The sequence below is a fragment of the Acartia tonsa genome, chromosome 3, assembly GCF_053477335.1.
Source record: "Acartia tonsa isolate MP-2025a chromosome 3, ASM5347733v1, whole genome shotgun sequence".
Taxonomy (NCBI): Eukaryota; Metazoa; Arthropoda; class Copepoda; order Calanoida; family Acartiidae; genus Acartia; species Acartia tonsa.
Genome location: NC_137262.1, coordinates 60,437,135 through 60,452,198, shown reverse-complemented (window position 1 = coordinate 60,452,198; position 15,064 = coordinate 60,437,135). Strand labels below are relative to the sequence as shown.

The 15,064-nt window shown below is 32.5% G+C and overlaps 2 protein-coding genes across 4 annotated transcripts; both read right to left on the bottom strand.

Annotated features, from left to right (window-relative positions):
- Positions 1 to 3,332: 3,332 nt before the first annotated feature.
- Positions 3,333 to 12,443, bottom strand: LOC145314761 (uncharacterized). 3 transcript variants are annotated; one of them, XR_013877865.1, is made up of 4 exons: positions 12,348 to 12,443; positions 6,755 to 6,851; positions 5,881 to 5,968; positions 3,333 to 4,348 (listed from the first exon to the last, which is right to left on the bottom strand). XR_013877865.1 is itself a non-coding variant. In XM_080154818.1 (3 exons), exon 3 carries the CDS (start codon positions 8,677 to 8,679, stop codon positions 7,987 to 7,989), a length of 693 nt encoding a protein of 230 aa, XP_080010944.1. In that variant the 5' UTR covers positions 8,680 to 8,703; positions 9,100 to 9,187; positions 12,348 to 12,443; the 3' UTR covers positions 7,948 to 7,986. The 3 variants fall into 3 exon arrangements, 1 of the variants encoding a protein (XP_080010944.1); XR_013877866.1 differs by lacking the exon at positions 6,755 to 6,851; XM_080154818.1 differs by lacking the exons at positions 3,333 to 4,348; positions 5,881 to 5,968; positions 6,755 to 6,851 and adding exons at positions 7,948 to 8,703; positions 9,100 to 9,187.
- A 2-nt stretch (positions 12,444 to 12,445) lies between these two features.
- Positions 12,446 to 13,907, bottom strand: LOC145314760 (uncharacterized). Its single transcript, XM_080154817.1, has one exon. It carries the CDS (start codon positions 13,882 to 13,884, stop codon positions 12,706 to 12,708), a length of 1,179 nt encoding a protein of 392 aa, XP_080010943.1. The 5' UTR covers positions 13,885 to 13,907; the 3' UTR covers positions 12,446 to 12,705.
- Positions 13,908 to 15,064: the final 1,157 nt, after the last annotated feature.

Sequence of the window (15,064 nt, the reverse complement as noted above, 5' to 3'; positions counted from 1 at the left end):
AAATTACACTGGTACCCAAAGTATTATAAACACGTTATCTAATTCGTCCGCTCTAAAACTTTGGGTACTTTCATTGAATTTTGATAGTTTATTTAAAAACTAATAGTGTTTAAACTTTTCAACCAATGATGTAAATCTACAGAATCTAATCTTATGTATCATTATTGGGGCTGAGTAACAATTTATCGTCCATTGTCTTATTCTTAACTTGTTAAATAGATCAGAAAAATGTAAATAAATTAATTATAATTTCTCTTAAAAGATATTTATATGTAAAAAGACGACTCTAATACTTACAATTATACTTATTTTTATATTTTAATGTACATACATACATATTTTAATCTTTAACAAGAATAAAGTTAAAATTTATAATTGGATTTTAATTGTTTTATTAGTAGCAACACTACTCTATAATGTCTATAATTTACATTTTGTCCGTCAGTCTGTCAGCCATGTCCTTCAGCTGCTTTAAAAGATCAGAGAGAGAGGGGACAATAGGATGTTTATTTCACCAGTCCCCAAAGTTATTGTAAATTAAGTTATGTGGTCAAACATTTCAACCACCAATTTTAATCTACAGAAAAGGTAATTTTGTGTAAATTTATATCAATTTATTGTCTTATCGTTTTAGATCCCTGATATTAGCTAGACATCTGATCTTGTTGTCAACATTCCCATAACCATTAAGGAGCATATTAAACATCTCTGGCGTTTAGAATGCCTTTTAGATAGCCGCTAGATACAACCAACCCTTTGATTTCACAATGTTTACTTGGAGGTCCTAACTGTGCATGGTAATGCCTGTGTTTTTGAGCCATCACATTACCCATACTCTCACCAGTAGTGTCATGTACTAGACATAGCAGCAGTATAAACCATTTTTAATATCTGTAGTACTTCGTGGTATGTTCCAGACTCGAACCCGACACCTCCCCGACAGGAAGCAATCAAATTACTTGGTTGTTAATTATTGATATTCTAGTTTTTCTTTACTTTCTTTTCAAGGGGCGTCATTATGATATTCTTGTTATATAGGCAACATTTTTTCTATTTGTCAGTCTGTACCGAAGGATCTTGCTTAACCACTGGACCGATTTGGATCTCCATTAATTACCTCGTACGGGTGGGATTGCAGTCAAGGACCTTATCGACTTGATGTACTGTCCAGGTCCTGGTCCAGCAATCCAGGAGAACTAAGGATGACTGTTGCGCACCCTTCTCTGTCCAAACACCCAAGGATATTAGGTTAAGTAACATCCAACAGACAACCAACTCTCTGTGATGCACGACCTTTGTCTGAGAAGTCCCAACTGTGCAAGGCATTCCCTCTACTCTAACTATTTATGTCGCGCATCTGACATAGCAGCAGTAGGAACCATTTTTAACGTCTTTAGTTGTGCCGCGGTGTCGGTCCGAGATTCGAACCTATCACCTTCCCGACGACGAGCGGATGCGCTACGTGTTGAGCCACGAAGCTTCTCAAAAGTCAAGGAAAGGTTTATAACCAATTTGAGGAGGTTACCAACCGATGAGAATTAGCCCCAGGAAACAAATCCACCTATCCCCTCCCCCCCGAAACAAAAAAATTAAGGAGATCATTATGATCTTTTTATTAAGTAGTTTTGTATTTGAAGATCTCAAGAACTGCTGGACCGATATGGTTCTCCTTTATAGTTTCAGTAAAACCCTACACCCACCAAAAATTATTTTTAAAAGCGAAGCTTTTCTATAATTAGGGTCGGTCCGTCCGTTGGTCCGAGATAGTTAGCTTTTATTCGTTAATTTAGGCATTTATTTCAGATCTAAATTCGAATTCTAAGTGCCATTTATATTGGTTGCATTAACCCCTACCTCCCCCCCATTAGAATTGTCCTATTGATTTCAAACTTTGCATGGTGATTCCTGTAGTAGTTATGTACGATTTAGAAAGCGTAGCAACTCTATAATCGTTACCAGAATGTCCGTACGTCCAATTTAAACATGTTGATTTTTTTACTTTTTAATAACAATTTTTTATGTGATAAAAACATCCGATTGATCTGATTTTTTTATTACTGATTCCTATTACAATAAGGTACAATATTATGAGCAAAGCATCTCTATAATCAAGTATTAAAAATGTCAGTATGTCCTTAAACAGAATTTAGTATTTAAGAAGTTTTGCAACAAATTTACGTATTATTTTGTCAAACCTTATATTTTCATATTTTGTATATTCAGTTCTGACACTCAACAAAAGGTAATGTTCGTCTGTCATATCGTTTCAGAGCTTCGCTTTTATGTATGTTGTCATCCTTGTTTAAATATACTCTCCCTAGAGAATTCTAGTGGCGTAGCCGATAAGATAGTATTTAAACTTGATGAAAAACTGCGTATATTGTTTTAAAACATACTTAAATTATGACTTGATTATAGAGATTCTTTGCTTAAATTTTATTTACCTTTTAAATAAAAAAAAATTGTTTCAGAAAAAGTTTAAATCAGCATGGTTAAAAAGGGCTTACGGACTTTTCTTGTAACGTTTTCAGAGTTGCTATGCTTTGAAATCGTACCTAACTGTAACAGGATTCATTACCCAAATTTTTACAGGACAATTCTAACATACCTAAATAATGAAAAGAACTAACCGTGACGTGCATAAAGACGTACAGAACCTAGTTATAGAAAAGCTTTGATAAGAAAAAAATGTTTAGTTAATTTTACAATATTTATTGTACGTACATTATAGAAACATGTTGTCAAAATAAATACAAAATATTTTTCATTTTATATACAAATTTTATATTATAAACTAATAGGATGTCTTCATGTAAGCATGGTCAATACTATCTCATAAACGGCTGGACAAACTGTTTATATTTAAGAAGCTTAGTAACTGTGAAGAAATTTTTAAGCCAATGTGATATGATAAAGTAAAAAAGTTATAGATATCTTTTTTAATTGGATAATAAATTAAGTATATGTTTGATTTTTTAATCCTTATAATAAAGTAACAGGATGTCTGTTTGTATGTCTGTCTGTCTGTTTGTGTGTACCGAAGGATCTCGCTAACCGCTGAACCGATCGGGTTCTCCTTAACAGGGTAGCTTCTCATAGGTCCTGGGAAGGTTTATAACTATTTGGAGGGAGGGTACCACAACCCTCCCAAGGGAAATCACAAAAAAATCAACAACAAAAATTCGCCTAGAGACTCTAACGAAACATAAAGAGGTATCGTAGAGACTTGATTTTTCGCCTAGAGACTCTAAAACAACATAAGAAGTATCGTAGAGACTTGAACAAAAAAACATTTAAAGTGCTACTAGAGGCTCTAGGGGCGTAGCCGCTAGTATATCAGAAAGTAAAATAATATTTATAATTCTCTGATAAAATTATTTACAACACTCTCATTCATTTACATATCAATAGAGAGAGGATCAATATTGTCAGCTCTCATCTGGATAGAGAGAGGATCCTCTTCAATTATTTCTTCTTCTTTAATTTCTTCCTTGATATAAATTTCTTCACATTTAATAAAACTGAAAGAAACATAAGTTGTAACTGTATTATTACAGGTTTTCATCATTTCTAAATGTCCAGAAGATTTATTATGATATACTAACGCTGAACTAGAGATATAATGTTTGTCACAAAGTTTACATGAGTATGGCTTCTCACCCGTATGAACTCTTTTGTGGTTAGTCAAATTTATATTATGTGTGAAAGAAACTCCACATTGATCACATGAGTATGGTTTCTCACCAGTATGCATTCTTCTGTGGTAAGTCAAGTGACTACTAGCTGCAAAGGTCTTTTTACATTGATCACATGTGTATGGTTTCAGACCCGTATGGATCCTTTTGTGTATAGTCAGTGTACTATTATCAGAAAAAGACTTTTTACATTGATCACATGAGTATGGTTTCTCACCTGTGTGAGTCCTTTTGTGTACAGTTAAACTATTTTTCTGAGAAAATGACTTTTCACATTGATCACATGAGTATTGATTAACACCACTATGGATCTTTTTATGTCTAATCAAATTACTTATTTGAGAAAATGTCTTATCACATTGATCACATAAGTATGGCTTTTCTCCTGTATGGACACTTTTATGGGTAGTCAATTGACTACCAGTTGCAAAGGTCTTTTTACATTGATCACATGAGTATGGTTTCTTACCAGTATGTAGTCTTTTGTGTAAAGTCAAAGCACCATTCTGAGAAAAATTCTTGTCACATTGATCACATGAGAATGGTTTCTCTCCCGTATGAACCCTCATATGAACAACCAAGTTTTCTCTCCGTGTAAAATGTTTGTAACAAATATGACAGGTATTCATGCTGGTATATCCTCTCTCAATCTCCTAAAATATTATTTTTATCAATAAAAACACAAAATTTTCCTTAAAGCCTCAAATTATTTATTGTACCTTAATGTTAAAGGAATCATCAGAACAATTCTGACATGCCTAAATTTACGATAAGAGCTAGTGTTATATTAATTGTTTTAATGCAATGATAAATGGGCGGAGTTAGAATTTGATATTTGAGGCAGGGGAGAAAAATTTACCCCCATCCCAGGACGTATATAAACTAGGGCGGTAAATATAAATAAATACATTCACATAGAACTGGAAATAAATTGTTAACATAGAAGTAAAACATTGATGAATAAATCTATAAAAGCCAGAGATCTAGAGATAATTGTGTAAAAACTTTTTAGGTGTGTCACTAATTACCCCAAGTTTTGGTATCTTTCAAAAAACCGGCTCCAACCGTCAACTGCCGCCAAAACAACATGGTCTAAAATGATTCCAAATTGCCTAATTCGGCGAGAAATACAATAAAAAAAATTTGGGGGCGGCGGCGAAAACGGTACCGCCGCCGATTCTTATTAAATTTTTTTTACTGACCAACCTAAAAAGATTTTGTTTCAATATCTTTAAAAGCACAGGAGAAGCATTGAGAATTTGGAAAAAAATGAATCCCCCCGTAGGGTCGCTTATGAGAAAATTTTTTTGAAAAAAATAAAATGGTGTCAAATGATTCCAAATTGCCTAATTCGGCCAAAATGGCGAGGAACGGCGGCCCCGCCGCCATTTTTTTGTATGAAAAATACCAAAACTTGGGGTAATTAGTGACACAACCAAAAAGATTTATAGACTTTTATAGATTTATTCATCACTGTTTTTCTTCTATAATAAGAATTATTTCCAATTATTTAATCCCCCCCCCCCCTTTACACAAAACTTCAACAATCTATCTTTTATAAAAGCTGAGAAGCATATTTCTCAAAAAGAGAGGGGACTATGCGCTGTTTTATTAAACTAGTCCCCAAAGTTTTAAAATAACGTTTTATTATTCGTTGGCTTAACAACTTTTGGGACTTTAACTGAATTTTGGTTGGTTGGTTTATTAAGTTAAATATTCAAAAGTTTCAACCGCTAATTTTAATCTAAACGGGTGTAATTTTATGTGTCATCATTGGGGATGTACATTAATTTATTGGCCATTGTCTTATCCCTCCATATTTCTCATAGCAGTACAGACAGACTAACACATTAGAAAATATTCGGAAGTTATTTACAAAATAAGGATGACAACATTCATAAAATCGAAGCTCTGAAACGGTAGGACAAACGAACGTTAACGCTTGAACTGAATAAGCAGAATATAAATGATATATCTAAGGAAAATTATAAGTAAATTTGTTTTAAAACTAATAAATTCAACTGTTTCAAATAGACGTACATAAATTCTGGTAATGATTATTCAGTTGCTACGCTTTCTAAATCGTACCGACCTTATTTATAGAAAAGCTTCGCTTATAAACATTGAATACCATAAAAGAATACGCCTGGAGTAGAGACATAAAACACAAATAATATAAAAATACCTTATGATATAAAGTAGATCTGTATAATGGATTTCTCTCTGTTCACTGTGATTGTTAGCTGCTGACTGACAATGATACTTTTGTCAACCTAAATCATAAACAATAGTTATATCTACGTAAATTAAATCTCCGCCCATTTACTTACATATGATGTTCAAATATGACTCATCCCACTTTTAATTAGAAACTGGATAAGAAAATTTGTTAAATAGTTGTGATGTTATTCAAATAAAAATTCTGGCGGCAAAGGGAAGGGCGAGAGGTGGGATGACGTAATGACATCTAAACTTAAACAGTGAGCAAAATGGTCTAAATTTTGTGCTAGATTCTTGAAACTTAGTAGGTACATAGTCCTACAGGACAGGTACTACATCTAAATGAAATAAAAAAATGAAAAAATATATTTTTAGGTTAGGTATTAAAAACCCGGCGGAAATGGGGTCTTTAGGTCTTTTAGCATGCTAGGTGGGTGGCTTGCAGGGGTTAAGAGCATTTTTTCTTATTTTGTGTTATTAAATTATAGGTTTTTTGAGTTTCAGTCCCCAAAACCATTTTAAGTAATGTACTTGTAAATAGACATATAGTGTATTCAAGGAAAAAACTTAAGAAAAAAACAATAAGTTTCTACATCAAAATAGACCAAAAAAGACAAAAAAAATTCATTTTCGCAGGGTTTTCTAACCTAACCAAAGAATAGAAAATGTATAATTTTTTTTCATCTAGATGTAATACCTATAGGACCAGGCATAAGTACCAAGTTTCAAGAATCTAGCTCAATATTTAGACCGTTTTGCTCACTGTTAAAGTTTAGATGTCATTAGCCCCCCCCCCCCTTATTGTTTTTTATTCATGATACTTAAAGAAATTAAAGTACCTCGCATAGGTTTATTCCAAATTCAAAATTCCTCTGCGGATTTCTCTCTGTTCACTGTGAATGTTAGTTGCTGACTGATATTAATACAATTATCAACCTAAATTATAAACAATAGTTACTCATGTTTATAAATAAATCGAAACGAAATCTCCGCCCATTTACTCAATGCAATCGGGCTCCTCCTACTTTTAATCACAACATAGACTGAACATTATTACTAAATAAATATTCTGGCGGGAAATTATTCTTTATCTTTATTAATGAAAAGTGTATTAAATGTATTTATGTCAATAAATTCAAAAACTCTGATGTATAATCAAGTAATAATTACCAACAAGACATTGAAAAAAAATATTTCTAGAGTCACAAAAAAGCTTCTGAAGTTGCAATGATATTAAGAACATATTTAAAAGCCTTATAGTCATAGCAAGGGTTGGGTAGTATAGATATTTGGCCGGATTCAGGATATCCGGCCAAGTGAGCGGATATTGTCGTATTTAGGTTATTTAGGGCTAGGTAAATGTTAATGATACCCCGCAGGATTTGGAAATAGGCCCCACATGGTTAGAGCCCCCCGTAGGGGCTAGACATAGGATATCGTCGTATATCTTGAATAGGAGCCCAGAAAATTCCATTATCTGTGTCTGATAGATAGTCAGACGGACGGACATTTGGAATTATAGAATAGCATTGCTACTAAAAAAAAGCTTAAAACCTAAAAATTAAGTAACTATTTATGCATCCATTAGCCCGTTAATCAGTAATATTACTAATTGCTATTAATTACCAAGAATTTTTGAAATAATGATTGTGAAAGGGATTTTTTTTATAATTATATTGCTGGACATCCTGCCAGATAATTTTAATATCCGGTCAGATACTGAAAATGGCCGGATATCCGGACCAACCCTAAATATACTAGATAAAAAGCAGCTTTTATTACCAAGTTTATTTGCACCAGTCTGTAAAGAATTTTTTAGTATATGAAAACAGGAATGGACAGATAGAACCTAGTTGTAAAGTAGCTCACTATGCTGATAAAAACTAAAAATCTTTGAATTTTAATTGTAGAAAACCTCTTCACCATTGATATCTATACTTTTTCATTTTCTTGTTAAATAATATTCTGAAAATAAAATATTTACATAAAAAAAATACGTTTTTTACACAAACAAAATAATTTAAAATTATGTACAAAAATTAATTGAGGTCATGAAAATAAAATTAAAACATTAAGAAAGAGGATCTTCTATTTCTTGTTTAATATTTTCATCAATATTGTCAGCTCTAATCTGGATAGAGAGAGGATCTTCATCAAATATTTCTTCTTCTTTAATTTCTTCTTCAACATCAACTTCTTCACATTTAATTAAACTAATAGATACAGGAGGTGGATCTGTATTATTGCAGCTTTTCATCATTTTTAAATGTCCAGGGGATTTTTTATGTCTTGATAACTCTGAACTAGAGATATAATGTTTGTCACAAAGTTTACATGAGTATGGCTTCTCGCCAGAATGGATTCTTTTATGGACAGTCAAAGTACTTTTATCAGAGAAAGACTTTGCACATTGATCACATGAGTATGTTTTCTCTCCAGTATGAACTCTTTTGTGGACTGTCAATTGACTATCAGTTGCAAATGTCTTTCCACATTGATCACATGAGTATGGCTTCTCATTAGTATGGAACCTTTTGTGGGCAGTCAAATTACTAAGCTGAGTAAATGTCTTTTCACATTGATCACATGAGAATGGCTTCTCTCCAGTATGAATTCTTTTATGTCTGGTCAAGGCACTACCAGATACAAAGGCCTTCTCACACTGATCACATGAGAATGGTTTCTCACCCGTATGAACCCTCCTATGAACAACCAAGTTATATTTCTGTGTAAAATTCTTGTTACAAATATCACAGGTATTCATGCTGGTATATCCTCTCTTAATCTCCTAAAATAATTTTATGGATTAGTATTAGAACTTAGAATATTGTAATACAAATATTTTAAGGTAACAAAATTGTTTACACAAAATCATGGCGAGAAAGGTAAAATAAGGATGATAACTTCCAGAGAAACAAAATTGTATAAATCCAATGTTTACATTTTATATGAATTTTTGTCAACAAACTAATTAACTACCTAAGAATTTATAAGAAAAAGCGGCCTTTCTTGTAACAATTATAGAAATTCTTTACTTTCTTAATTGTACCTTATTGTTAAAGGAATTCTGATATGCCTAGATTCTTGTACACAGTACAGTCAAATTTTAAAAAGCTTTTAAAAAGAGCGACTGTAATTATATTGTGTACAGAGATTATTTACCTCCCAATATTTAACTAGATACCTTGTGATAGAAAGTAGATCTGTATAATGGACTTCTCTCTGTTCAGTGTTATTGTTACTTGCTGACTGACAATAATACTTTTGTCAACCTAAATCATAAACAATAGTTAACTCTTGTTTATAAAAAAAGGCTAAACAAAATCTCCGCCCACTTACTTACACATGATACTCAAGGCAGACTTTTAATGAGAAACTGGACAAGCAATTATTGGAGTGAATAAAGATTCTGTCAGCAAATTATTTTTATCATCCATTATTTGAGGATATAGGTTTTTAAATATCGTTTTGTCATCATACAATATCAATGTAATTTAGCGGCTCAAACAGAATAAATGTGATCTTAATACGGACAGATGGTCAAAATTGGAGAAAGGCTTTGCACATAAAATATGATAAGAAATTAAAGTACTTTTCATGAATTTATTCCACAATCGAAGCTCCTCTGTGGACTTTTTATCGCTAGATTACATTGGATTTTAATATTAAAAACATGTCCGAACTGGGATCTACTGCAGTTCATGGTAAAATATTGCTGGTAACGAATGCTTCCTGGTTACTGGCAATATTACAAGAATCCTGGGTCCAGCAGCACGCATATTTCCCTAAATCCCAGGTTCCTGTTAGCTGGCAATCTGCACATTTTTCAGGTTACCAGGAATGACAGAAGATAACTGGCTTACAGGAGTTTTTACCCCATACCCTTTTTCACAATTTCTTAGGGGGTAAAGCAATGCTTAAAAAGGGACAGTGGCTTCCAATTCTGAGAAACTAGCTGTAATTACTTTATATACATACTTAATAGAGGTAGGAGAAAGGGGTTGGGGATCTTCACCTACAAATTTAACTGCTTTTATTTTAAATTTCGCTTTCGCGCCAAAATTTGAATGGCATCCATCAAAAGTGCCCAACGACCTAACAATCAATACCGCCTCTTTATTTTTATAATAAATTAAAAAGATAGTCTTTATTTTAATCGTATCTGCAAATGTAATTTTATTATCGTCTAATAATAAAGAGATTTTAATTGGTAGATATTTGATTTAGGAGAAAGTATGTAAGTTCCATCTTGGAAATGAAGGTCGCTAGGAAGTCCATGATAATATATACGTCTCTATTTCTCACCCTTATTAAAAAAAACGTACTTGCAATTTAACAAGTATGACCACATCCATAAAAGCAAAGCTCTAGAGTGTCAGAACTGAATAATCAGAATATAAATGTATAAAAGACGATACAAAATTGTCAGTAATTTCTTGAAAGCTGATTAAATACAAGATAATGTTTAAGGGCATACTTACTTTTTTAGGACTTGATTATAAAGATGTTTCGCTTATAACATTGTACTTAGTTGTCATAGGAATCAGTATTCAAAAAATTAGATTAATCGGATAATAAAAACTTGCTGTTTAAAAAAGTTAAAAACTTGTTTAAAATGGACGTACGGAGATTCTAGTAATGACGGTGGTACCTAACTACATGCCTAAATCAACGAAAGCCATCCGTTCTGGACAGATGTACGGACGGACGGACTCACCTAATTATAGAAAAGCTTCGCTTTTAAAAATGGGTAATCACGGTTATTGCAAAAGGGTAAGCACTTTATTAAAAAGTTAGGGGAAAGTTGAAAGGGAAAAGTTAGGGGAAAGGCAAACTATCGCAACATATAAATATTGGCAATTCTAAACAACCACTCACAGTCAAATACAGGATAGGAAATAGGAAACATCACCAGCCATGCCGCCACAAAGTTTGTCCGTACATTAAAATATGTCAATAGGAGAAGAAGGAGGGGGGGGGGGGAGTTAGAGAAATTCTTAGCACATTTATATTATTTTATATAATAGTTTAGATAAAAATTAAAGTTTACAGAACAAATCATTTTATTATCCCCGGAGATCCATGGATATCCTTTAAAAAAGAAACATGATGTCTGTTTGTTTAGCTGTACCGAAGGATCTCGCTAACCACTGAACCGATCGGGTTCTCCTTAACAGGGAAGCTTTTCATAGGTCCCGGGACGGTTTATAACTATTAGTTTGGGGGAGGGTACCAGAGAAATCACAGAATGCTTTTTTTCGTACAGACTTAAACGCAACATAGACAAATTATATAAAAACGGGTTTTCGGGATTCAACTCCCACCTCTTCAAGTGCCCCTAGAGGCCTGTAAGGGGCTTAGCCGTAAGTTTATGTAAATTTAAAAATCAATTTGTTTATAGTATATGTAAAGACATTATGTCTATTTGATTTCCTTTTTATTACAGCCTTACAGTAAAATATTCAGAAATAAAATTTATTTTGAAATTAGCTTGTCGATATTATGTTAGCAATGCCCACTATAATTAAAGCAATAGTCGATGGAATGTCTACAATTTTACACAAGAATATTTACTAGAATATAAAAATTAACAGGTTAAATCTTTTCAAACCTAATTTAAGCAATCTTCTCAAATATTTATAAACATGGACTTAAGGGCCAATTGTACAGTAAATTCAAAGCTGTCAAATCACAAAAGCAAATGACTGAATGAAACAAATTTATTTATATGACCGTTTTTTCATATCCATACCCAATTAGTACAGAGTAGGATCTACCCCCCCCCCCCCCCCCTCCCACTACCAAAACCCTTACCATTGGTCTTTCAGACAAACATGCCAAAATAGCCGCTTCGAGTAGTGTGCTATCAACCTCTATTTGTGGGGTAAGTGTGATAAAAGGGTAATGGGAATTAAAAAGGGAAATATTGCTCTTTAACAGGAATATTTCAAACCTGCCAGAGTCCAGGAATGTGCATAAATTGCCAGCAACCAGGAAAGTTAAACATTGGTGGCTCTAGAAATATTTCTTGTTATGCTAGATCCAGGATTCTTGGAATATTGCTAGGAAACAGGAAGCATTCGTTACCAGCAATGTTTTACCATGAACTGCAGTAGATCCCCGAACTGTACCAAAAAAAGTATCAGGAGAAAATATAGGATAATTTTGTCAGAAAAAAGTTTATCTCAAATGATTCAAAATTTTCTAATTTGGCGAGAAAACGCAAAAAAAAATCGGCGGTTTATCGTTTTTTTTTTACAAATTCACGTTATACCCCATTAAAGCAAATACTATGCCAAATTTTGGAGTTCTACTTCTATTTCAAAGTCTTAAAACTCACACTCTTACAGGATTCCCCTTTCTAGAACCAACAATCCTATTAAGCCTCCAGAAAATAAGGTGGAGCCTTAAGTTTGAATAAAACTAAATAACCTGTGCATTTAGAAACAATATTGGTAGGAAACTTGTTTTCTTTATAACATTGCTATCTATACTTGGTGCATTTTTATGTATTATAAATATTTATCTGAAAATAATATATTTACATTTGATAAAAATATTCTATTCACACAGAAACCAATAAATTAATGATTGTCATTATGCTTAAAAACATCAAAATTATTCAAAGAAAATTAAAGTAAAATAGATTATTGTTAAAAAGTCAGTTGTAAGCAAAGTAAATCCAAACTCAGATTTTTTATATTTTTGTCCAAAAGTTATTTGTCTTTGAACAGCATTTGATAAATAAAGATTCAATTGCGGTGTTATAACAGTTATGACAATTAAATGTTTATACTTCTATTTTATGATGAACAATATCAATATCATCAATTCTATCTTCATCATAATTCTGTTGACAAGAAAGAGGATCTTCTATTTCTTGTTTAATATTTTCTTCAATATTGTCAGTTCTCATCTGGATAGAGAGAGGATCTTCATCAAATATTTCTTCTTCTTTAATTTCCTCTTTAACATCAACTTCTTCACATTTAATTAAACTAATAGATACAGGAGTTGGAACTGTATTATTACAGCTTTTCGTCATTTCTAAATGTCCAGGGGATTTTTTATGTCTTGATAACTCTGTGCTAGAGATATAATGTTTGTCACAAAGTTTACATGAATATGGCTTCTCACCTGTATGGATTCTTTTGTGTTTGGTTAAATCTCTATTCCTTGTGAATGATTTTTTACACTGATCACATAAAAATGGTTTTTCACCTGTATGGATTCGTTTGTGTTCAGTCAAATGACTACTTCTCCTAAATATCTTTTCACATTGATCACATGAGTATGGCTTCTCACCCATATGGATACAATTATGGGCAGTCAAATGACTTATTTGAGAAAAGGTCTTTTCACATTGATCACATGAGTATGATTTCTCACTCGTATGGATTCTTTTGTGTTTAGTCAAAGTACTTTTATCTGAGAAAGATTTTTCACATTGATCACATGAGTAAGGCTTCTCTCCAGTATGGACTCTTTTATGTATTGTCAAGTGACTACTAGATGTAAATGTCTTTTCACATTGATCACAAGAATATGGCTTTTCACCTGTATGAATCCTTTTGTGTTGAGTCAAATTACCACTACTTTTAAAGGTCTTTCCACATTGATCACATGAGAATGGTTTCTCTCCTGTATGGATTCTTTTGTGATTAGTCAAACCACTCATTTGAGAAAATGTCTTTTCACATTGATCACATGAGTATGGTTTCTCACCTGTGTGACTTCTTTTGTGTTCAGTTAAATGACTACTACGTTTAAAGGTTTTTTCACATTGATCACATGAGAAAGGCTTCTCATCTGTATGGATTCTTTTGTGATTAGTCAAACCACTCATTTGAGAAAATGTCTTTTCACATTGATCACATGAGAAAGGCTTCTCATCTGTATGAACCCTCCTATGAACAACCAAATTACCTCTCAATGTAAAATTCTTGTCACATATATCACAGGTATTCATGCTGGTATATCCTCTCTCAATCTCCTAAAATATTATTTTTATTAAAAAAAACATAAAATATAGTTTTTCCCATATTTTCAAATAAACACAACACTAGGTAAAAACTGTAACAAGGATGACAACTTCCATAGAAACAAAGCAAGAAAAAACAGACAGCCAAACAAGCAAGCAATACAAAGATGTAGTACCTATAGGACTAGGCTTATGTTCCAAGTTTCAAGAATCTAGCTCAATATTTAGACCATTTTGCTCACTGTTTAAGTTCAGATGTCATTACGCACCCCCCCCCCCTTTCTTTACATAGAGCTGTTAATAAATTGTTATTATAGAAGAAAAACAGAGATGAAAAAATGTTAAAAAGCCAAGCTCAACAAAACAGAATGTCCGATAATTTACACAAAACTTCAGCAATCTATCATTGAGTAAAGCTGAGGAAAGGCATATTTCTTATAAAAATTTGAATCAGAGCAGTACAGACAGACTAACACATCAAGTGATATAAAATCATAGAGTAGGTGCGAAATGGTTAGTAAATTATTTACAAAATAAGGATGACAACATTCATAAAAAGCGAAGCTCTGAAACCGTAGTACAAATGAACATTATCACTGCTTAATAATAGGATACCGTTTAAGGACATGCCAACATTTTTAGAACTTGATTATTGACATACTTCCTTATAATATTGTACATAGTTGTAATAGGAATCAATATTCCAAAAATCAGATGAATAGAATAATTATAACACATAAAATCTTTACTTATACATTTATAGATCAGTTAACAGATCTAACCCTAACAACGTAAAGCCAAAAACACTATAAATACCTTATGATAGAAAGTAGTTCTGTATAATCGATTTCTCTCTGTTCACTGTGAATTTTAGTTACTGACTGAAATAAACACAATTATCAATCTAAAATATAAACAATAGTTAACTCTTGTTATATAAAAAATAAACCTCAGAAAATCTCCGCCCATTTGCCCAAAAAATGATGCTCAATGCGAGGACTCCGCCCACTTTTAATCAGAAACTGGACAAGCAATTATTGGAGTGAATAAAGATTCTGGCGGCAAATTATTTTTATCATTCATTATTACATGATATAGGATTTTTAAATGTAAATATGTTATTATATAAGATTAATGTAATATAGCGGCTCAAACAGAACAACAGTGG

Excerpts from the sequence above, each read along its gene's own strand:
- LOC145314760 (XM_080154817.1), bottom strand. The coding sequence starts at position 13,884 with ATGAATACCTGTGATATATGTGACAAGAATTTTACATTGAGAGGTAAT.
- LOC145314761 (XM_080154818.1), bottom strand. The coding sequence starts at position 8,679 with ATGAATACCTGTGATATTTGTAACAAGAATTTTACACAGAAATATAAC.